The 25,000-nt window shown below is 37.9% G+C and overlaps 1 protein-coding gene across 1 annotated transcript in view; it reads right to left on the reverse strand.

Moving 5' to 3' along the window:
* The window catches only part of LOC136847070 (latrophilin Cirl-like), a 608,429-nt gene that overhangs the window by 69,785 nt on the left and 513,644 nt on the right, over positions 1-25,000 (reverse strand). The window contains 1 exon segment of the mRNA XM_067118341.1: positions 922-1,114. Within this exon segment, the coding sequence (XP_066974442.1) occupies positions 922-1,114 (193 nt within the window).

Below are 25,000 nucleotides of genomic sequence, written 5' to 3' on the forward strand. Positions count from 1 at the left end.
CATTTATAGTGAAAATGTTATTTTACTAAGTACGAACAATGACATAAACATCTTACTTCTGAGATCAATGAAAAATAAAATATCAATACGTAAGCATTACCTGCGTTAATGTGATTGGGAAATTAATATGAAAACATCACTTCAGGCAATTATATGCATCTGCTGCTCTTTTACATCGCATTTGGTTATTTGACTATTTAAAATAGTCAGAAGTGTAAAAGAAAAACGTTTCCAAAGAAAATCCTTTCCTGAGAAATATTTTTTCAGAAAAAAAGTTTCATAAGAAAACATTTCCTAAGAAAAAAATTTCTTGAGAAATATCTTTTCTAGAATAATTTTCCCGAGAAAAACTTTTCCTAAGAAAACCTTTCCTTGGAAAAAAAATTTCCAGAGAAAAAAAGTTTCCTAAAAAAATCTTTCCCAGGAAAAATGTTTTCAAAGAAAAAGTTTCCAGAAAAAGTTTCCAAAGAAAAACCTTTCATAATAAAAGCTTTCCTAAGAAAACTTTTCCTAAGGAAAAAGTTTTCTAAGAAAACCTTACCAAAGAAAAACATTCCATAAGAAAACGTTTCCCAAAAAAACATTTCCAAGGAAAAAACATTCCAAGGAAATATTTCCCGGGAACATTTTTTCCTAAGAAAAACGTTTCCAGAGAAAAATTTCCAAAGAAAACTTTGCTAAAAAACCTTTCCAGAGAAAATTTTCCTAAGAAAAAATTCCCTTCCTAATAAAAAATTCCCTAAGAAAACCATTTCCGAAGAAAAACGTTTCCTCAGAAAAAAAAAGATTTCACAAGAAAAACGTCTCCAAAGAAAAACATTCCCTAAAAAACTTTTAAAAAAATTTCCTAAAATATCTTTTCCAAAGACCAAAGATACTATACAGAATCCCACCAAACAAAAACAAACATCCGCCACTTACTTATCGTGAAGGACCCGATGCGACCTGGGGCTCATGCAGTTGACCGACCACTCGGTGTTCCCGTGTTCGTTGCAGATGGTGATGCTGAAGCGGCCGTAGTTGGCCCGGATGAGGTTGATCACGTGACCGGGGTCACACTCCATGTTGAGGGTCGAGCCCTCGCAGGCGTACGCCGTTCGGTAACGCGGCCGCTCTGGAACGAGAGGAGACACAAGGAACGTTACTTTAGCACTATGGATACTACCACGACCTACAGAGAGAGAGAGAGAGAGAGAGAGAGAGAGAGAGAGAGAGAGAGAGAGAGAGTCAAAAACTCATGTGTATGAGCGTTGCAATCTTGAGGGGTCACAAAATTAGCAAGATATATTAGATACAGTAACACACAGAGAGAGAGAGAGATTTAAGGTAGCTCATAAAGACACATGTATGCGTTCACGAATTTATATATAAGAACGTTGCAATCTTGAGGGTTACCAAATTAACAAGACACAATAAGAGAGAGAGAGAGAGAGAGAGAGAGAGAGAGAGAGAGAGAGAGAGAGAGAGAGAGAGAGAAATCTATGAAGGTAGCTCATAAAGAAGCATTTATGAGTACAAAAACTTATATGTATGAACGCTGCAATATTGGGGGCCAGCAATCTTAACAATCATCCTTTCTCTCTCTCTCATGCATACAAACACACATCTGCGACATGTTGTTTACAGCACCATACAAGTGACAGACAATGTGAATGACACTTTAAAAACGATTTGGTCTTTTTCCGGTTGCATTTCTTGCCAGGGAGGGACATTCATTTGGAGGATATAACGTGACCTTACTCTCTGCCAGCAATGCCTAAGCCTTTTAATGTTAAGGCCGATGTGTGTCTAGGCCGTTAGTGTCTAGGCCAATGTGTGTCTAGGCCGATGTGTATCTAGGCCGATGTGTGTCTAGGCCGATAACGTCTAGGCTGATGTGTGTCTAGCCCGATAGTGTCTAGGCCAATGTGTGTCTAAGGCGATACTGTATAGGCTGATGTCGCCTTGGTCAATGTGTATCTAGCCTGATAATGTCTAAGCTAATGTGTGTCTAGGCCAAAGTGTATCTTGGCCGATGTCGCCTTGGTCGATGTGTGTCTAGCCGGATAATGTCGAAGCTAATGTATGTCTATGCTAATGTGTGTCTAGGCCGATACTGTCTAGGGTGATGTCGCCTTGGTCAATGTGTGTCTAGCCCGATAATGTCTAGGTTAATGTGTGTGTGTGTTTAGGCCGATGTGTGTCTAGCCCGATAATGTCAAGGCCGATGTTGTCTAGGCCAATCCTTGTCTGGGCCGATAACGTCTGGGCCGATTTGTGTCTAGGCTGATGTGTATCTAGGTCGATATCTCGGCCGATATCGTCCTTCGGCGCGAAAAGACGACACCGCCAGATGAAAGGAGGAAAAAAAAAAAAATATCGCCTGTCGAAGTTTTGTATATTCGACGCCATCGTTTCCCATTACTGCCACCTATCGTTAACTTTGGCTGGGCTAAGTTTGTGCTAACCGAACCGCCCAAGTTAGGACAAGTTATCACAGATAACTTTAACCCAACTTGGGGATCAGGTGCAAAGTTATAAGCCTCTCTTCTTCCTTCGAAGTACTAGTAGTAGGGGAGAGAGAGAGAGAGAGAGAGAGAGAGAGAGAGAGAGAGAGAGAGAGAGAGAGAGAGAGAGAGAGAGAGATGATAAATTAAGTGGGCCTAAACTAAGCTCGAAGTTACCTCGCCTCGAAGACAAAGTTCCATTAAAATGATATTAGAAGGGATGAAGACACCCGTGACATCTTCCTCTGGTTACATGGAGTGAGATATTCGCTTCTCGAGACTATTCTTGGGGGAGAGGAAGAGGAAGGAGAGGAAGAGGAGAAAGAAGAAAAAGAGGAAGAAGAGGAGGAAGACGAGGAATGAGGAAGACGAGGAAGAGGAAGAGGAGGAATAACTGTGTGTGTGTGTGTGTGTTTATGTATGTATATATATATCTCTCTGGAACAACATGGTTATGACGTCACAAGCCATGACTATAGCAAAATACACGGCTCTTTGCAGCATTGCTTACGTCACAACCATTCATTGAAGCTGATTGGTTGGCAATGGTTTCGGAAATTTGGTTAATCTGTGGTTCTTTTCAACTTCATTAATTTAGCATTGGTTGTTTTACCGAACTAAAATAAGTTCTGCTGATTATCAAAAGGAAACGTTAAATTATCCCCTGAAATAAAATCAAAATGGACATCTCCCTAAAAATGGTAAAAAAAAAAGGAATATATGAATGAAGTCAGGAGTGTTCCGCGATGCAACAATGTTGCTTTTCGCAAATGAGGTTCACCTGACCATGGAGGTGACACAGGGGATGTCTGCGATCGAATCGGTGCACTTGAATCACTGGACAATAATAATTACCCTCTGATTATTGCCAAGCGTGCTCACCATTTTAAATTTAAAGACAAAGAATCTCAGAGCTATGAAGAATGGTATTTCACATTGATTTTGCAAAATTTTACTGTATTTTAATAGTTGTAAAATCGATTTAATTGCACACATTCGGTGGGATAACAAGCAGTGACTGCACTCTACAAAACCAGAACATGCCAATGTTTAGTTTACTGGATATAATTTGCTGAGATTTTTCATCAAGGACATTATCTCCTTTTGAAATAACAGGATCATAAAAAAAACGACGGAAACCTATAATGTCCAATCTTTTTGTCGGTTTACGCAGCTTATGACGTTTGGATTATAGGCCTATTTTACATTCAGCCGTTTTATTGCGGTTCTTGTTGTGGTTATTCTTGTTTTTGTTGCTGCTGTTATAGTGCTTGTACAGTCTTCGAAAATTCTTCATATGGTAACCTAACACTGCAGAATAAACATAGATATATTCATAAAATACTGCCTACTATTGTTAATTGAAATTTAGTCGTTTGTTTTAATTAAAAGTAATCGAGATCTTTAAGAATATAGTCCACGCTAGAATATTCTCCTAACATTGATACGAGAGAGAGAGAGAGAGAGAGAGAGAGAGAGAGAGAGAGAGAGAGAGAGAGAGAGAGAGAGAGAGAGAGAGTTACTAACGCTTATGTATCCTTTTGTCCAACAGGGTAATCTACAAGAATGCCCCCAAAATCAAATGACTCATGGGCTACTCGCAGAATGATTTGGATCATCTCATACATAAGTTTTTCAGTTATCATTTTTTTTTTATTCCGTTATGTATCTTATGATGCCTTCCGACCATAGCCTTCATTTTCATAGAAATGCTACAGCAGCCTTATATTTACTCATCACAGTAATATAATTTGTTATACTTCTTGTAAATATAATTTCATTATAATTCACTGAGAGCAGTTCGATAGTTTTGTGTAAGGCTGAGGCAGCCTATGATTGGTCATGTGTGCCATCAGCTACATTCCCACAAATTTTACTTTTATTCTCTGCGGTATAAGTGGCGTTACATTTACTATGGCCATCGAAGCACGTACACATGTATGTGTATATGCACGTGCTTATACGTGTACATTTCACCGTATACATACACATTATATATCGTGGGGTCGGAGCTACTATATTAATCAAAAGCTACTCTATTTCCAACAGATACGGGTAGAAAACTATTTACAATAAGACACTGACATGCAGGCCTATGACTTGTCTTTGTCTCAAAATACAAAAATTTAACGTGTAGGTCTATGCCTGGTCATTGCCTCTAAATATAAGAAATTGACGTGTAGGCCTATGCCCTGTCATTGCCTCAAAATATAAAAGTTTTATATGTAGGGCTAATCTCACAGTGATATTAATATTTGACATGCAGATCGCTTATGTACGCCAACATCGATTAAAAAAAAACAAGATGCTTGTATATTCAGGTAGCGCATGATCAAAAGAAACAAAAAAGATGCACAGACAGAATAACCCAAGATCTTCATAATGATATTATATAACTTAGTATATCTTTTATCGGAGATATTAATTACACAACTCCAGGAACTCAAATCTGTGTTGCCACCATTCATGCACGGAGCTCAGCATTACTGAACGGAGTCAAATCCGTACTGGTAATCATATGGTCTGTTAATTTGTGTGACGTCATTCCCGCTTTCGAGAGCTAGCCAATCACTGGCGTGCAGTGGGAGGGGATTAACTGCAATGGGCGGTGGATTTTGCTATAGTATAATTGTCTGAATTAAAGAAACGCCTATTAATTATTCGTTAACCTTTACATTTTCATTACAAGCTAAAATTATGATTAAATGAGCTTGAAATTTCAAAATCGCCACTCACTACCCCTAGAGCTCTCTCTCTCTCTCTCTCTCTCTCTCTCTCTCTCTCTCTCTCTCTCTCTCTCTCTCTTGTCTATATAAAATTGGGAGACCATTTGTTTTGATTTGTGGTCCACCTGAGAGGGTTGAGAAAAGTATTATGGAGTCTTCTGATGACAATACTTTCGACCGTCATGAGAGGAAAGTGAAGACTGTTTTTCTGCTCCCTGGTCTCCTAACCACATAAAGAGAGAGAGAGAGAGAGAGAGAGAGAGAGAGAGAGAGAGAGAGAGAGAGAGAGAGAGAGAGAGAGAGAGAGAGAGAGAGAGAGAGAGAGAACAAAATTAATAACCGCCAAAATTAAATTAATACAAACCTTTCTTTGAACAGAAACAATCATGATAAGTCAAAGCAGAAACGTTAACCAAGAGACAACCAGAGAAGACTAAGCCGCAAGTGTCGGAGTCACGTTGCAACCACAACATTCACTTTTTTTTTGTCTTTTTTTATCTCACATCATTACCACTGCAAGGTGATGCCCTCTAGGATGTTACCTATCTATATTCACTTGGTTATCACCACATGGGTTGAACTTTTGAATAATTTCCACAAAGTCATAATTCTTTATAATGTTCAAGTTATACTCTTGGTTCTTTCAAGACTATGTGACCGTGTAAAGGTGTGGAGAAATATTTTGGGGGTTAATTTAAAAGAACTTCCTTCATTCACAATTATTATTTTTCAGAAGAGGAACCCTATTCATATGACATAAGCCCGCGGGGGGACACCGACTTGAAATTCAAGCTTCCGAAGAATATAGTGTTAATTTAAAAGAAGTAACAGAAGGTTAGTGGAAATAAAGAAAGAACAGATCAATTATTAGAAAAGTAAAAATAAATAGATAGAAAAAAATGTAAGAAAACTATTAAATTACAAGGATAACTATATTAGGGTAGTAATGCATTGCATCCTCGCTTGGACTTCTAAAGTTCCAGTTGCACAACATTCTCAGTGAGACTTCCACAGTCCAACAGTGGTATGTTAAAAGATGTTTACTTGCCATTAAAAATTATCTTAGCCTTCATTCAGCAACAGCGACAAGGAAATTAAACATTCAACCCCATATTCAACTTAGGGACACCGTGAATTTTAAGCTACCTCTGCATCGTGGACCTTCAAATATTGTAATATTATTTCACCACATACAAAAGCCTGTTTATGACCATTCCCTTTTTCCTAAAGCAGGACGCAGATTATCTTAACCTCAACACAAAAACAAAAGTATATTAAGATTCCTGCAATCACTTCAGTTTCCAAAAGAAATCTGAGGATTCTTGAAATAACTTTCTAATTTCCCAACAGAACCTGAGGTTCAAAAGACAACCTTATGATTTCACCTAAACTAAACCTAAACACCTACACGTCAGGCTTTACTTCCAAGATTTTGAAACATTTCCCCAACATCTAATTCTGACGAGTAAGACCTTCACACACACACACACACAAACAAACACACGCCACATCGGTAGTTGGTTGATCTACTCCTAACCCTTGTAAGGGAAAAATAAGGAATGGGGGGAAAAAATAGGCAAATAACATTTACATGGAAAAGTCTCTTAATTAATTCTGAGAAGTTGCAGGTTACAATAAAACTTGGGGAGTCACTGTTGACTGAAGAAGAGGGGAAGGAAAAAAAATGATGGTGATGAAGACTGGGATGAAGTGGATGGCTGGAATATCTCTCTCTCTCTCTCTCTCTCTCTCTCTCTCTCTCTCTCTCTCTCTCTCTCTCTCTCTCTCTCTCTCTATATATATATATATATATATATATATATATAATTCAGGTCCCTATCTCTCTTTTTTCTGTAGTGCCAGTGGCCCCCCCTCTCTCTGTAGTGACAATGCTCTCTCTTTATATAGTGCCGGTGCTCTCTCTTTCTAAAGTGCTACTGCTCTCTCTCTCTCTCTCTCTCATTTAAGTGACTGGCAAGATGTAACATTTCACTCCTACCACTTGTCTACATACTACTACTCAATTCATCTCGCGTACCCATACCCGACAATAAACGAACATCCCCCCCTCTCCCCACCTTCCCTTCCCCCAGCCTCCACCTCCCCTTTACTCTTATCAACCGGAACACGGAAAAGAACACTTTCACATTCCTTCAGGAAGATGGGTTCTGTGCACCCTCCGTAACGAAGATGGTCAAGTCCAGTTTGCGATGCTGAAAGGTGGAGTCAAAAACGAATGACTGTTTACACACAAAAACTTCTTCTTCTTCTTCGTTTAACGTGCTTTTTCCCATTTTTCATATGGGGTAAGCACGCTTATATAAATATAATTACGATGCGATGGCTTGACTTTCAACGGATTCTTGGTGATTTCCCCACCTTCGAAAAATTCAAGAAACCCCACTGAGAGAAAATAATGCTATCGTAAGAAAAAAGCAATTTCAGCTCCGTACCACGTCTGAAATTTGACTTTATCAATGGATAAATAGTTACAAAGCGATATCATCTACTTGTTGCTTCACTCTGCTTTTAGTGTTTTGCGAAATTTTTCACTTTCCCGGAATATAATGAATCTTATAATGTAACCGTATGCACAGGTAAAACAAACAAGAAGTGTATTTAAAAAGCATTAGGTTATTACAACCACAAACAGCAGCGAAAAATATTTAAAGATTGGCTAAGCTGCATGTCAGAAACCAACCTTACTATGCAGAGTATGATTACAAACTCTACTTACTTCTCAAATTCGGTATAGGCTACATAAGAAGTTCCCAATACCGGGGTCCATTGCAATTCAATGTATTATTATTATTATTTTTAAAATAGTTTTATCAGACCACTGAGCTGATTATCAGCTCTCACAGGGCTGCCCGAAGGATTTGTATTTATTTATAATTTTTTATATTTTTTTATTCTTTATTTTTTTATTTTGTCAATTAAATTAACATTTTTCAAAAGGTATATAATTGGATTAATTTCAAACGTTGAAGTTTCCGACAAAATTTCACTGATTAGATTTATTTCACACAGGCTCACACACATTCCACTGAATTTACTGAACTGAAATATCCACAGGCAAGAATGGCAGCATATTAAATCCGAGGGGATCCAGAGGATTACTGTAGTGTCCTCCCATTTCTTGGTTATTCAGAAGAGGGAATAAACTCCCCGCCATCATAGTTTTCCTGACTGAACTAATATCACCTGAATCCTGGAGTCATTATTTTAACGGGAGCAGTTCTCTATTTGGTGAACAGTTGCAAATAAAATCCCTATATATTTTTTTTTCACAGAAAACAAGCACTACACAGCACATAGCTCAAATACTTCTGCAGTAACAAATGCAATTTGCAAAACAACACATTTTTTCTCTCGAGGCCTTTCTGACTCGGAAGAGAGGCGTCCACGATTCTAAAATGTATCATTAATGGTTATGGTCACCAAATAGAAATTTTGGTTTGAGTGGGCGGGGAGAAGTGGGGAGGGGGGTGGTTGGAAGAGATCTTCATAGCAGCAGCACCACTGGACCACCCTGGGGAGGAGGAGGAAGGGGAAGGGGAAGGGGAGGGAAGGCAAGGAATGAGTTAAAGCCAGAACGTGTTGACAAGTCATTAGGTTATTTTACAGAATTGCAGGCATCGTTCTATGTCATATCTCTCTCTCTCTCTCTCTCTCTCTCTCTCTCTCTCTAACAGTCGGCATACACAGAACAAATATAAAAAGCAGTTTTTCCACCATCAATAAAAGTACACAAAAGTGACATTTAATAAAGGCCTAAAAGGTTGTCAAAAAACGCCTAAGGATTTTCTCGTGGATTTTTTCTTATTCAATTAGAACACATCTGCCGACTTTCAGGAATTCTTAAAATAATATGAAGGCCACACAATGGTATGTATACAGTCTTAATCAAGGTATGACAGAAACTTTTGAAGTTATAAAAAATAATTTTATGCTTCCAGAGTAAAATTATTTTTCAATTATAATCCGTGAAACTACAGCCAAATCTTACCTTACAGCCTTGAGGCCATTCACAGAACTTCCCAGCTCACCAAAACACATGGGTTTTGATCAAATGAAAATAAAATAAATATTAGATATTTATGAAGATTTGACTTCTGCACGGAAGATTCCGACTGGCTTGATGCTAGTGTTACGAGGTCATATATGGTAATATTTTTTCAAGGTTTTTAGTTTCTTCTTTCATCGTGTCTAAATTCCTGATAAGAGAGAGAGAGAGAGAGAGAGAGAGAGAGAGAGAGAGAGAGAGAGAGAGAGAGAGAGAGAGAGCATTCTGTAGAAAATGTTGAGACATGCCGACGACATTGCTGCTATAATGGAACCGTTTTAATCAGCCTACACAATTCTATAAAAGGCATTTTACGAAAAGAGCGCAACTCTCGAAGACGTGAATTGATCCCGTAGAGACCAGACCTTTCTTCAATTAATAATTAAACAGGACGAGAGTCACACAACGGTCCTGATCTGTCACAGATTCAGATATCGACGACCAATTAATTAATTTGGACTTTCACTTTTCCCGTCTCAGAATATCTTTGATGAACATGTCAATCAGGTACTGATCAAAAAAATAAAAAAAACTTTCAAGATTTTAATTATTATTCATGAACCGGCTAAACAAAAAAGGGAAAATCTTTACACATTTATTCGTAAAAAAATATAGAATTAATCGTATTCTTAGGAAATCTATATGAAACTAGTTAAAAATGAAAAATCTGTTTTATGAAGGGAAATCTTGCATCACGACAGCAATAATACTTTTTCATGCTTATCTGAACCATATAACAATTATAAATCTGATCTGTTCTTATATTTGCATGACGGAAAGTCATATTTAAATGTTAACACTACGATAAAACTGATTTCTCACCAAGATCTATTCAACTGCAAACTAGTTTCACAACTACCATCATTGTCTGCGCCTTTCAATCGCTTAATTCCAGCAAAATGGTGAGAAAATCTGAACGACCCTTGTGAACTTCCTTCTTTTTCAGAACGCACTGACCTACATATTTAGCAAGTATACAATTTACGTGGTTCAACGTGATGTTGTTCACTAATAAAACTATAATAATGAACTGGAAAAGCAAAAAAAAAAAAAAAAAAAAAAATCACTATCATATATACCTCCTCCTGTGTTAGATGCTTAATGCCTGCAATTTCGAAACCGAAGGTTTGTACAAGATTGGTCAAGCAGTTCCCGTTATGGCCGTTTATCAAAACAACTCTCACTTTCTTCCTTTCCTTTCCTTTCCTTTCCTTCCCCTCCCTTACTCCTTCCCCTTCCCTTCCCAAAACCATGTACGCTAAGCCAAGTCAGTCTTGAGAACTCAAGACAGGTGAAAGCCTGACCCTTCAGAAACAACAAGGAGGGGGGGGGAGGGGGTCCTACTCCTTCAGGAATGCTTAGCTTAACTCCCGGGCATTTCTAACTCGTCAGCAGGTCTAGAAAGTTTCCCGTTTGCTTTCATAGAGGCTGAAGAAGAGTCCTCGCTGAGAGAGAGAGAGAGAGAGAGAGAGAGAGAGAGAGAGAGAGAGAGAGAGAGAGAGAGAGAGAGAGAGTTAAGGTGACTCACCCTTCAGTAACAAACCTCTGATGGACAAAGGCAAAGACAAAAAAGTTACTTTGCCCTGGAATTACAAAAATGTTGAATTTTGTCTTTTCTTTGCTACCAAAAGTCATCTGATGTCATACAGGATTTAAAAGGAATCTACTTGCTTTTCAATACTAAATAAACGACAGTTCGGGGCAAGGGGAGGAGAAGAGGTTTAAAACTAAATGCCTTTTGAAAACCAAATACATGACTGTGAGGACGGAAAGGGGAGGTGATGGGAAGGGGAGGGGAATGGGGGGGGTTATGTGAATAATCTGCCTACCTTTCAGAATCTTTCTGAAGATTTTAATCGCCTAAATAAGTTATCGATCAGCGCCACAGCGAGCCGAGGGGCGCAAGTCGTTTATCACAGTAATGACTTCCACCTTCGGAGTCGACAAAATTTTATTCGACTAAATCGACGAAAAAAAAAACAGTGTCTCTCTACAATCATACATCCTACTGACAACAACAGAGCGTCTTGCCCTACGGAATGTTACTCTTACCATTAGGTTAAGACATTCTAAATGTATCCGTTCGGCGCAGGCGCACTATGATAAAAATAAAACATAATAAAAGATTGAGACCCTACATATTCTAAATGAATCCCTTTGGCGCAAGTGCACTAAGGTCAAAATAAACATAATAAAAGATTGTTTGAGACCGGACATATTCTAAATGAATCCCTTTGCCGCAGGCGCACTATGATCAAAATTTCGACTATAACATAAAAAAAGTTTCTGAGACCCAATATATTCTAAATGAAATCCTTTGGCGCAGGCGCACTAGGATCATAATTTCGACTAAAACCTAAAAGTATAAAGTTTTGAGACCCAATCTTCTCTTTGCCAAGACCCCTGACCTCTGGCCTCGGGGAACACAGGTCGTAAACACCTTATCGGTAGACACATTCACTCAAAAGAGAGAAGACAATCATCAAGGAGTTGGAAAACACTTTTGTTTAGTGCGCTCATCTTCTGTCATTCTCTGACCACAGCGTCAAAAGTGGACAAGTGTTCATCTGGAAGGCTGCTAGATGAAGGGTGATCAGCAAATAACTGAGAGTGTGCTGTACTCTAAAAAAGCTAATTTATCGCAATTAACCGCTGCTTTGCGCACAGCTACAAATACCACAATGAAACCTTGTAAATTGTCGGCATCTCGGGGCTCTATCTGCCATATCTGCACTTTATCTATGTACATACATATATATATATATATATATATATATATATATATATATATATATATAAATATATGTGTATATATACATACATACATACATACATATATATATATATATATATATATATATATATATATATATATATATATATATATATATATATATATATATATCAGGACTACCACACGCATTCCAAACGACTAAAAAAATCATGACAACATACATTTCCACTGACTAATAGAAATTAGAAGGTAAACTTAACTACAAATACAAAATGCTTCCAGCACCGTATAAATTTATATCACACACCTTTCTTTATTTTTAATAACTCAGAACTCTCTAAGTAAAAGAAGCTGCAAGCCCATTACCCTTTTCTCCGTCCCAGCTGACGTTGATACCCCTCAAACCCTGTGCTATCACTGAGAGAGAGAGAGAGAGAGAGAGAGAGAGAGAGAGAGAGAGAGAGAGAGAGAGAGAGAGAAGCGTTTTCTGTTCTACCAGCTGTTTAATTTATTTTTTCATTACACTCCTACTTTCCCTCTTAACGGAAGAGTGAGCCTTCTTAACTTTCACATCAGGAGGGGAAAGCCTTCCTTTCTCTTTCGTCCAGGACAAACTTAAAAAAAAAAAAATCATTTCGATTAACGGTGACCAATTACTTTTATGGACGCATGCTTCGTTACACAACACTTAACAACAGTAATGCGGACCTACATAAAAAAATGAGCAAATTTTAAGAGTAACTTGTATTTTTCTTCTTAAAACACAAAACTGAAGTCTTTACATAAAACAACATCCCTATGTAAAGAACTTTAGGTTTGTACGTTACGAACAAAAAAACATATTTTAAAAGTGATTTGTATTTTTCCTAAAACAACAAACTTAAAATTCTTTACATAAAACAAAATCCCTACGTAAAGGACTTTAGGTTTGTACGTTACGAACAAAAAAACACATTTTAAAAGTAATTTGTATTTTTCCTAAAGCAACGAACTTAAAATTCTTTACATAGAAGCAAAATCCCTATATAAAGAACATCAGGTTTGTATGTTACCAAGAAATAGCAAATTTTAAAAGTAATTTGTGTTATTTCCTAACATACAGACCTTATGTTAGGAAATTATACAAATTACTTTTAAAATTTGCTATTTGTTGGTAACATACAAGCCTGATGTTCTTTACATAGGGATTTAGCTTCTATGTAAAGAATTTTAAGTTTGTGTTAGGAAAAATACAAATTACTTTTAAAATTTGTTTTTTTTGTTCGTAACGTAACGTACAACCCTAAAGTTCTTTACATAGGGAATTTGTCTCTATACAAAAGAAAGAATATTTGTATTTGTGTAGGATCAAACCTTATTTATAATAGCAAACTTGATTGCTTGGGTACCTATCTGTCATTTAATATAATCAACCCACTTTAATATACGAGGAAAATTGACCCCATATAAACGCGACGAAAAACCTAAAAAAGTAAAAAAAATTAAAACCTTGTGAAAATATATACTTGGGTACTCTCATACCTGGTATATTATTTAAGCTACTTAAATACAGGAATACAAAAGTTTGTAAGTTCACTGATGTCATGACATGCTACGCATCTATGCAGCGCGATGTCATATATGTTATATATATATATATATATATATATATATATATATATATATATATATATATATATATATATATATATATATATAATATATATACTATATATATATATATATATATATATATATAGTTATACTAGCATTTTATACTCGATACACACTAAATCTGTTCGTTACAACCGCAGTGACCTCTAACTTCTCAATTTTCTCCCACTTTTGGGAGAGCCCATCGCTACAAGCCTTGAACCCAAAGGAGGAAACAATGGGGAAAGTCCAACTCCTTCGAAAGGTTAAGTTTTGGACACTTTGTCAACATAAGACCTTGCAATTTCAAGAATAAAAGGAGTAATTCCCCTTTCATCACTGGTTAGAAGTTCGAGATCAACGCTAATTCACTGCGCAATTTATATATATATATATATATATATATATATATATATATATATATATATATATATATATATATATATATATATATATATATATTACATATTTTTTTTAACAAGGTACTGCCAAACATCAAAATTGAATTATCTCTCTCTCTCTCTCTCTCTCTCTCTCTCTCTCTCTCTCTCTCTCTCTCTCTCTTCCATACCTTGTACGCCGCATACAAAAACAACTTTCACTCTCCCTTAAAAAGTATCCCTTTATGAGGAATCAACAGCTCTTCCAGATAAGATCAAGTGATGTGTTTATGCTAAGTGATTCACAGGAGGGTGGACCCATCTTTCGACACAGGCATAACCCACCACCCCCTCCCCACCCTCCTCCCTCTGTCTTACCTCCATCCTAAAACAAACACGAGAGATTATATATCTTATGAATATCTTATGAATGGTTTCAACACGATCGGATGAGATTCCTCCCCCCCCCCCACCACAACCTTCCGTTATATGATGGTACATAGTTCTGACTCTGAGACACGACACAAAGAATGAGGAAGATACATTTCGACTAATAATCACTCACGTCTGTGCTCTCTCTCTCTTTCTCTTTTTCGCTATTCACCACAACAATCTATTACTTATCAAAAATATAATTCACATCTTAGGTCAACAAAGGCACGGGATTTTTAAAAAAACAAGTCCGATTTGGGATCGAACGCTGACATTTCATGACAGAGAGAGAGAGAGAGAGAGAGAGAGAGAGAGAGAGAGAGAGAGAGAGAGAGAGAGAGCCTTTCAATACGGGATTTTTAAAAAATTCAGTCTGATTTGGGGATCGAATGCTGATGTTTTATAAACAGAGAGAGAGAGAGAGAGAGAGAGAGAGAGAGAGAGAGAGAGAGAGAGAGAGAGAGAGAGAGAGAGAGAGAGAGAGACTAAGCAAGTGGCAGGTGTTGGCTAAATTTCTCTTGTATAACCGAAAGGATTTAATGCTTGTACCTGCGATACTAAACGCCCATGCTTAGTCATCATTCGCTTTCTAAACGCAACGCACAAAGCTAAATTGCGTCTAAGCACACGGCGTCATGTCCAGTTTAGAAATAAAAAAAATTCGGTAACAATTTTTATTCATGGCTAAGACAACTTGGCGTAAAACGGCTTCCTATTCAAAATCAGAAAAATACATAACAAAACGATAATGACCTCTCAACTGCCTAGCATTCACATACACGGCAGAGAGAGAGAGAGAGATTGACTAAGGCTATGACCATATAGACGCAAGATTTGCATATAACAACAAATGTGTGTCTACGCTTATGGTGCCTGGCACTGAGAAAAACAAGCTGCCAAGTCCTTTCCCTTTTTTTTTCTCTCCGTGGATAATGTCTATTCTTCTTCTTCTTCCCTTTCATGACACCCCTGGTGACCAACACTTTCGCCCTATCCGGATGAACAACAGAGGTGGTGATGACGCAACCGATGGTTGGTTGGTTACCTTCTTCTCCCTCTAGGTAGGAGGAAGCCCTGTCTTCTCTCCTCTCCTCTCCTCTCCTCTCTCTCCTCTTCTCTCTTCTCCTACTCTGCAATCTACCTTTTACTTCAGGGGAGGAGGAGGAGTTTCGACAGGGCCACAAAAAAAAAAAAAGGGAAAAGAAAAAACAAGATGCGCTCCAGCGGCGCGCCTCGAGAATACCAATAATGGTTGAAGAATGGCGCCGAGATTTCTCCCAAAAGTTAATAATGAATTGACCAAGAGGTGGAAAGGTCATAACAGGAGGAGGAGGAGGAGGAGGAGGAGGAGGAGGAGGAGGAGGAGGAGGAGGAGGAGGAGGAGGAGGAGGAGGAGGAGCAGGAGCAGGAGGAGGAGGAGGAGGAGGACAAGAATTCAAAATGTTAGTTGAAATTCATCACACGTAGCGTGCTTTCACTGCGAAGAGTCCCATTCAGTTTGGACCTCATGTAAAATTAATGTTTCTTCACAAAATACAAATTACTCGGTAACGCTACAAACACTAACTTGTGAGGACTGTAGTAAAACTACAAAATAAATTATATTACGAAAAAATATAAGACTTTGCAGCAAATTAATTCTTTGGATGAAAACTTTTAAAAATGAAACGCAAAAAAAAAAAAAAATTCAAAATGTCGGTCAACCCTTTCTAAATACAATTAAAACAAAATAAACAAAACCGATAACTTACATAATCAAATTATCACGATTATCACCATGTCCTTATTATCAAAGAAGTAATTATTCTGTCTTAGGGACTCAAAGAGACAACACGCCATTAATTTTTAAACTTTTCCTTACAATGCGAGGTTGCAACGACTAAAACCTAAAGCGCCCCCGGCCCTCTCTCTCTCTCTCTCTCTCTCTCTCTCTCTCTCTCTCTCTCTCTGCTTGATCAAGTATTAATGTTGTTTCACTTGCACGAGTGAAAACACAGCTACAAGATGCCTCTGTAATAATAATAATAATAATAATAATAATAATAATAATAATAAATAATAATAATAATAATAATAATAATAATAATCGTGTACCCAAACCGTCAAAAATAATGATATTATTATTATTATTATATGAAACTGAGTTTCATACACAATAATAATAATAATAATAATAATAATAATAATAATAATAATAATAATAATAATAATAATAATGGTGTACCGAAACCGTCAAAAATAGCGATATTATTATTATCATATGAAACTGAGTTTCATACAATAATAATAATAATAATAATAATAATAATAATAATAATAATAATAATAATAATAATAATAATAATAGTCGAAATGAGTAAAGAATTAATTATCTGCTGTAAGCTTCAGCTACCTGGGACTAGGCAAAAGAAACACACAAAATTCTAGTATTCCAACAGTGCTGTATTTACTGTATGTGTTATGAAAACTAGAGGAGAAACCGTTTTATTATTATTACTACTATTATTATTATTATTATTACCCGACCACTGACCTGATTATCAACTCTCACAGCGCTGGCCCGAAGGATTTGTTTATTATTATTATTATTATATTATATTATTATTATTATATTATTATTATTATTATTATTAAATGGCTTTACCAAACCACTCAGCTGATTACTAGCTCTCTCAGGGATGGCTTCTTCTTTTCTTCTTCTTCTTCTTCTTCTTCTTCTTCTTCTTCTTCTTCTTCTTCTTCTTCTTATTATTATTATTATTATTATTATTATTATTATTATTATTATTATTATTATTATTATTATTATTAATAAAAAAATAAAATACTTTTACCAGACCACTGAGCTGATTATCAGCTCTCAGAGGGCTGTCTCGAAGGATTTGTTATTACTTAGATTGTGATTTTTTTGTCAATTAAATTATAATTTTTCAAAAAAGTTCATGATTGGATTAACTGCAAATGTTGAAGTTTCTGACAAAATTTTAAAACTGTCTAACGGCTATTTTCTTCGTTTCAGGAAATTCATATTTTTCTTCAAGTATAAAATTGTCAAACAAAAGAAAGGTCTTTACGAGTAAGTTATGACAATAAAAAAATACAGCTGCTGTATCATATAAAATTAAGCCGAGAAAGATTACCACAACCTCAATTCATCTTCATGACAGGAGGCTGGGAAGGAAGGACTTTCATCGTCCTGTCATTACTTCTTCTTCTTCTTCTTCTTCTTCTTCTTCTTCTTCTTCTTCTTCTTCTTCTTCTTCTTCTTGATGGACGTCGGGGGACATTAAAAGGCCGTTGAGACGCCATCCGACGACCCCACGAAGTCGGTGACAAGGGACAAGCCAAAGGCCTCTAGGTTGCCTTAGAAAGAAGGAGGGGGTGGAAGATGCGGAGTCTTAGAAAGAAAGGAGGGGGTAGGTAGGGGAAGAACAGTCACGTCACATCTGTCCTTGTAAAGGTCCATCAATGTACCAACTTCTGTCCTTCCCTGCTGCTTTTCTTCTTCTATCTACTTCTTTTTCTTCTTCTTCTCGGGACCTACCTATCCATCTTACTTACAGAAGCCTACACTATTACCGTTTGGCTACGCGTACGAAAAAATATTCTAAATTCACTTTTAGTGATTACTATCCTACGGCAACCAAGTAACTAACGACTGGATTAATCACCAATTAAATATCTCCAAAATACTTTTATTCGCTCTGCTACTTATCCATCATAACAAGCACTGAGATGGTTTGATCTAGTATAAGGAATGGGAGAATACAGTGGTTTGTAAGGAATGGGAGAATACAGTGGTTTGTACGGAATAGGAGAATACAGTGGTTTGATCTTGTGTAAGGAATGGGAGAATACAGGAAGATTAAATTATTTTTTATAAGGATTTTCTAGGAAGAAGGAAAGAGAGCAAAACTGAACTGATGTGGGCAAACAAGAAACTGTTTACTAATGAAGAGCCTTCTGTGGGCGTGGATGAATAGGCTATTATTGGGGGGAATATCATCATCTGTAGAGGGATTTCTTCCCATAACCAAATCAACTATAAGAGTGGTAATGTGCCAACATCTTTTGCTCACGAATCCTGAAGCGACTAATTTAAAAGGAAAAAAAAAATTCCATTCGCCGAAGGAAATTACATGTATTTAAAAGAGCGAATGAACACTCCGTCTATATATTCCACTGCAGAGGGAAATAAAAGAGGAGAAAATTTTTCGATTCTGAATTTCATCAAGTCCCACCGAGCCGTAAAAACCGAAAACATATTGACTTTCACCCGGCAATTCGGGAGGAGGGTGGTTGGTGGAAGCAAGTCTCGTTGGAAAGTCTTACCTCTCCCACTTTATTCCAAGCGCCGTCGGACTTTTCTGAGTTCAAAGGAACAGCGTCCCTCGTTATCTTGCTAATTCTCGTCCGTTAATCTGTTAAGACTCGGCTGCGGGACCCTGGAGGTAATTATATCGTCGAGAAATGAAGGTAAATTGGCATCCCGCGCAACGGGGAACTCGACGTATGTTGGTTTTATCGCGAAAATTGGGCTTCAATTTACATCGCGCTCGCTGCAGAGAACGAAAGAAGAGGCTGTAATCGCTGTAATCGAATTACGAACGCGAGACAAGAACAAACATCGATTGCGAATGCTTTTAAATCTCATCTCTCCCGTCTTTCAGATCTCCTTAATTACTGTTTTCTCACCTTTCGATTATTCTTGCGCTATCGACTGACTCTCATTATCAAAATTTAATTTTTATTTACTCTCTCGCTCACTCCTCGGTCAATTCCCATTCCTTCCCCCTACCACACTCTCTATACTCTGTACTCTTTTCTCCAAACGCAGCCAATTTACAAATCTCTCTCTCTCTCTCTCTCTCTCTCTCTCTCTCTCTCTCTCCATGTAATCAATTAATTAATAATCGTCCTCTATCCCTCTCGCTACTTCGTCAACTCTCAATCATTCTATTTCCAAATAATCAGTCAGTCTCTCTCTCTCTCTCTCTCTCTCTCTCTCTCTCTCTCTCTCTCTCTCTCTCTCCGTAGTCAATTGACAATACTCCATTCCCGTAATCCATGGCCAAACTTAGGCGGATGCAGAAAGTTTATGCTGTCACTCGAAGGAGTCAATCAGATCTTCATAGAGGGAAGGGGGAGGGGGCAGGAGAAGGGAGGAGGGTGGTTCCTAAAACCTATTTGGTTGTTCGGCGAAGTTCAGACGAATTCCCCTTTCTAACTATTCCCCCGCGCCTCTCCCCGTCACTGTTGGTTTAAACACCCCCTCACCCTCATACGTGCTCGAAAACCCATAAGTATGTGTAAGTGTACATGCATATGTAAATACACATACATGCATAAATAGAGGTTAGTATGCTTTTAAGGGTACCTAGTATGTTAAGACATTTAGACAAATTTGGGACCTCATTCCTGGGTGGAGCGCTCGGCTCTTATCTACTATGAATAGCAGTGAAATCTTCTGAAACGCGCTCGCTGGCTCTCTCTCTCTCTCTCTCTCTCAAAAGCCAGACTTTACTATGAAAGCTTTTTCGTATTTGGAATATCATAAGCACTAATTCTCCTCCCCTTAATATTTGAATGTTGAGCCTCGCTAGGCTCTCCTATGTTCCCATAACTATTCATTTAAATTCTTGCAAGACTGACCAACGTTTGGCTTAACATTCGTCAATATTGTCTTAAAAATTCGAGGGTATTTAAACAAGAATATTCACAGACTAACTTTTAATACTGGTATAAATACACGGATGACCCAGCACGGCTGAAAAAAAAGTATCAACCGTTTTTAAATACTATCAATAACAGACAGGACGTTAACACAATTCAACTTCAAAGGTTCGTTCATGCAATTTAACCTCGAAGTACGCTCAGACTAAAATTTAACTCAGGGTACGGTCAAACTATTTATATTTAACCTCAGGGCACAACACGAACTCCTGAGTGAGCATGAGGTTAAAAAAAAAATCCAGCTAAACTTTGGCTCCTTTATGAAGAGAGAATTTTTGCAGTAGATTCTCCTCGAGGTCCTTCTCCCTTGATCCCAACTATGTTCATCACCTCTTCAACCGAAGACAGCAAGAAGAAAGGAAGAAGAGGAGTTGAAGAATAAAAGATAAGGGTACCATGAATGAAGTGAACAGCTCAAGGCTACAAGGCTCAATAAGGGGAGGGGCTGCAACTCTAAAGTGTTTCGACTTGGGGAAATTAACATAACCTAAGAGAGATTAAGTTAGTGTTATCTACCCTCAATAAGAAGAATTGCAAATCAAAATTCGAGGCTCCATTTCATTCCTGGACGCTGAAATCGAATTTCTGGCCTAAGAAAAAACTTGTATCAAATAAATTTCTCCTTTAAGGACTGTCCTTTCGACACAAACAAACAGGAAAAAGAAGACGAATTATGATAGCCTAATCCATTACCTGCATAAATGCGAACTTTCTAAAACTACCCAGGGAGACTTCAAATGTCTCTTTATTTGGGAATCCAGAATTTCTGACAAAACTTCATTGGCAAACACATCTACTGGCGATTTTTACTTCTTATTTCTTACCTTCATGGAAACTGGTGTGCCTTCGTTTCATCTATGAAACCGAAAACGCCGATATTAAGACAATCTTAGGCATTCCGCCAATGAATTCTAGAAACAACTTCTATTTCCTTTGTTTATTTTGTAATACGGATGCAAGTAAAACTATCATTACTCGTTTTTGACCACACCATTAACGTCTCAGCGATCTTTTCTTGTACAGCTACTTCAATATTCTTCAGAGAGAGAGAGAGAGAGAGAGAGAGAGAGAGAGAGAGAGAGAGAGAGAGAGAGAGAGAGAGAGAGATGAAATGTACCTCTTAATAAGAGCGTCTCCACACCGGAGGGGTGAGGATTTCCTCGGCGAGGTCCTCACGTTTTCTATTACCTGACGACATTCTGACAGAGTGGTGATCATTCACGCCAGTTGCTCTCCTCCCCCACCTCCTCCCTCTCTCTCTCTCTCTCTCTCTCTCTCTCTCTCTCTCTCTCTCTCTCTCTCTCTCTCTCAATAAAAAAAGCGACCCGAAACAGTCTGGTAACAACTAAGTATATGCCTATTGCGTCGCTTAGATCCAGAGAAGCAGAATGAATTTCTGAGACCGAACTAACAAGCGCTGGGCAACTCAGCTGTTTTGAGCTGAACTAAGCTACAGAGAGAGAGAGAGAGAGAGAGAGAGAGAGAGAGAGAGAGAGAGAGAGAGAGAGAGAGAGAGAGAGAGAGTTTGTCAGCTCACTTTACATTCAAGTCAAGAAATATTGAGAACAGGGTAACGACATGGCAGTGGCCGCAATGGTGGAATGTAATGGTTATAAATTCAGAAGAGCTGTCCCCCCCCCCCAAGCCCCCAACAAACACGGGTGGTTGGTCCAGAGAGTGAAACAGAGGACTTATAATATCCCGGGTTGGCTGTTTTATTCGCTTGACTGGGTTACAGCGTATCTGACGCGGCAATTGCTAAAGCAAATCTAAAATTTCCCTGTAACAGAGAGAGAGAGAGAGAGAGAGAGAGAGAGAGAGAGAGAGAGAGAGAGAGAGGAGGTGGGGGCCATCGGACTGACAGATAGATAAGAAGACAGAGCGAGAGAGGTTAACAGTAAACGATTTAAGCATAACTGTATGAGCGAACATGCAAGAGAGAGAGAGAGAGAGAGAGAGAGAGAGAGAGAGAGAGAGAGAGAGAGAGAGAAATGGGGCCACCGGACGGACAGATAGACATGGAGAGAGAGAGATTAACAGCAAGTGATTTAAGCATAATATTATAAACGAACATGTTTAAAAGAAGTGTGTGTGTGTGTGTGTGTGTGTGTGTGTGTGTGTGTGTGTGAGAGAGAAAAAGAAGTATAGAGAGAGCTTAGAGAGAGACCACTGAGCTGATTAACAGCTCTCCTACTCCATTTTATTTTTACGTGGCTAATTATCATTTTGCAGAACAAGCGAGAAATGAATTTCTATCACCAGAAATAAATTCCTCTAACTCTTCATCAGCCGGCGGCGAATAACTCCGCCCATCGAATGACGTCTGAAGCTCAACAACTCGGCCAACAAAGGGGCTTGAGAGAGAGAGAGAGAGAGAGAGAGAGAGAGAGAGAGAGAGAGAGAGAGAGAGAGAGAACTCCATTTTAGGCAATTATCATTTTGCAGAACAAGTGGTGGTACTTTGAATACTGCACATAAAAGTGCTCAACAAACAGCAATCAACAAAAGCAAACTTGCAAGCAGACCCACAACCTAGCGGAAGTATAAACACGTGACCTAAAAAAAAAAACTAAAATCACAGACACAACGACAGGATAAATTCAGCATTACAACCCCGAAACGAAAACCGCAAGTCTGTTATTAAAATATTTCTGGAGAAACACACACACACACACGGCAAGTCAATACGCCATGCAAATTCGCGCTTTTGCAAGAGCAAACAACTTGTTTCAAAGCATAACAGCTGAACTAGTTTGCTCGCTCGCTTGCTCTTGCCTTCGCCTCTCTCTCTCTCTCTCTCTCTCTCTCTCTCTCTCTCTCTCTCTCTCTCTCAAGTTCCTTCATGCAATATGCTTAAACCTTTACTCTTAATCTCTCTCATCCTGTCTTTCTGTCCGTTCAGTGGCTCTCTCTCTCTCTCTCTCTCTCTCTCTCTCTCTCTCTCTCTCTCTCTCTCTCTCTCGCAAATCTGCATATCCATTTACGTAAAAAAATAACTTGTTTCAAAGCGATTAATGTTCAATTGTCGCTCTCTGATCAGTTCGCATTTACTATAATGGGAATTTTGTCTGAAATCATCCTCTCTCTCTCTCTCTCTCTCTCTCTCTCTCTCTCTCTCTCTCTCTCTCTCTCTCTCTGTCTGTCTGTCTCTCTCAACAGTCCGTTTTCCATAGATAATTCTAAGAGTTGTAGGAACCTTCCCAACATGGAGCTGACCACGTAAGGCACGAGGAAGACAGACTTAAATTCACTCCGCAATAATTCACTCGCCACCACAAACTTTGGACTACACCAAACGAGTCTAAGCAATTACAAGAAAATAAAAATCAATACAAAATAAAAAAAAAAAGAGACCAACAACCATCATCAACCGGTCAGGGCAACAGCAGCAGAAACAGCAGCAGGAGAAGGCCGCTGGAAGGCTGAAGACGTGACAGGACTTTGGCGAGAGAGAGAGAAAGAAAAAAAAAAAAAAAGAAATCGTTCTCACAACACCGCCACCAGGCTCCTTCCGCTCAGCATTTTGTACGAAAGGAAGGTCTCGTGGCATGAGAGAGAGAGAGAGAGAGAGAGAGAGAGAGAGAGAGAGAGAGAGAGAGAGAGAGAGCTGGCACGAACACATAGATTAGTGATGAAGGGTCATCCAGTAATTGGGTTTACCGCCAAAGTAGGCGCTATCCTGTTGGCTATTAAATAGATAAATAAATCAATAAATAAATAAATAAATATATATATATATATATATATATATATATATATATATATATATATATATATATATATATATATATATATATATATATATATATATATATATATATATATATATATATATATATATATATATATATAATCTCAAAAACAAGTTAAAATTACCAATTCAATGAGTGTTTAAACACCTGAAAGAAAGGCTCATTAATAACAGCTACCCCAACTAAAGAGACCGAGTCAAGGTCAAGGACAAGATTCCCAACAACCCCTACTGACCCAAGACTCGTCGCAGAAATCTTTAAGAGGAAGTTAGGAGATTGTGCAAAAGTTTCTTTAGCATGATTGTTCCTGAAATCGACTGAAAGGGGATGGTCTTTCTTTAACCTTTTCAGAAGTTACTCAAATCTGAACAGCATTCTTAAGTAATACCTTATTCATTGTGATTTAAAACAGCACGTTTTTGGGAAAAGCTGGATAAACTGATAATTTACGAACATACTTTCTTGCTTGATAATCCCATACACTATGCATACAAATTACACACACACACACACACACACACATATATATATATATATATATATATATATATATATATATATATATATATAAACTATATCGTTATATAAAACTCTCTCGTTTAACACGAGTAAAAAAAAATTTGCGACATAAGTACTGGTCTGGAGAAAGTGGCATTTCAGTAAACTGTACAAACGGATGGTAATATACCATTAAACTGCATTACGACTAAATAAAACATATAGGCTAAATAAGTAAAATATGCACCGAAGTTTCTTCGGCGCAATCGAGTTTTCTGTACAGCATATAATGCTCTATGAAACTCTCAGCCCCGGCCCATGAAAATTTCAGCCACTGTCCGGTGGTGGCCTGTGTTTTGGCACCTATAGCGGTGCCAGACGTACTATCATGACTAAATTTAAGTTTAAATAAAATAAAAACTACCAAGGCTAGAAGGCTGCAATTTGGTATGTTTGATGACTGGAGGGTAGGTAATCAACATACCAATTTGCAGCCCTCTAGCCTCAGTAGTTTTTAAGATCTAAGGGCGGACAGCAAAAGTGCGGACGGACAGACAAATA

This window comes from Macrobrachium rosenbergii, chromosome 16 (genome assembly GCF_040412425.1).
Source record: "Macrobrachium rosenbergii isolate ZJJX-2024 chromosome 16, ASM4041242v1, whole genome shotgun sequence".
In the NCBI taxonomy this organism is placed as follows: Eukaryota; Metazoa; Arthropoda; class Malacostraca; order Decapoda; family Palaemonidae; genus Macrobrachium; species Macrobrachium rosenbergii.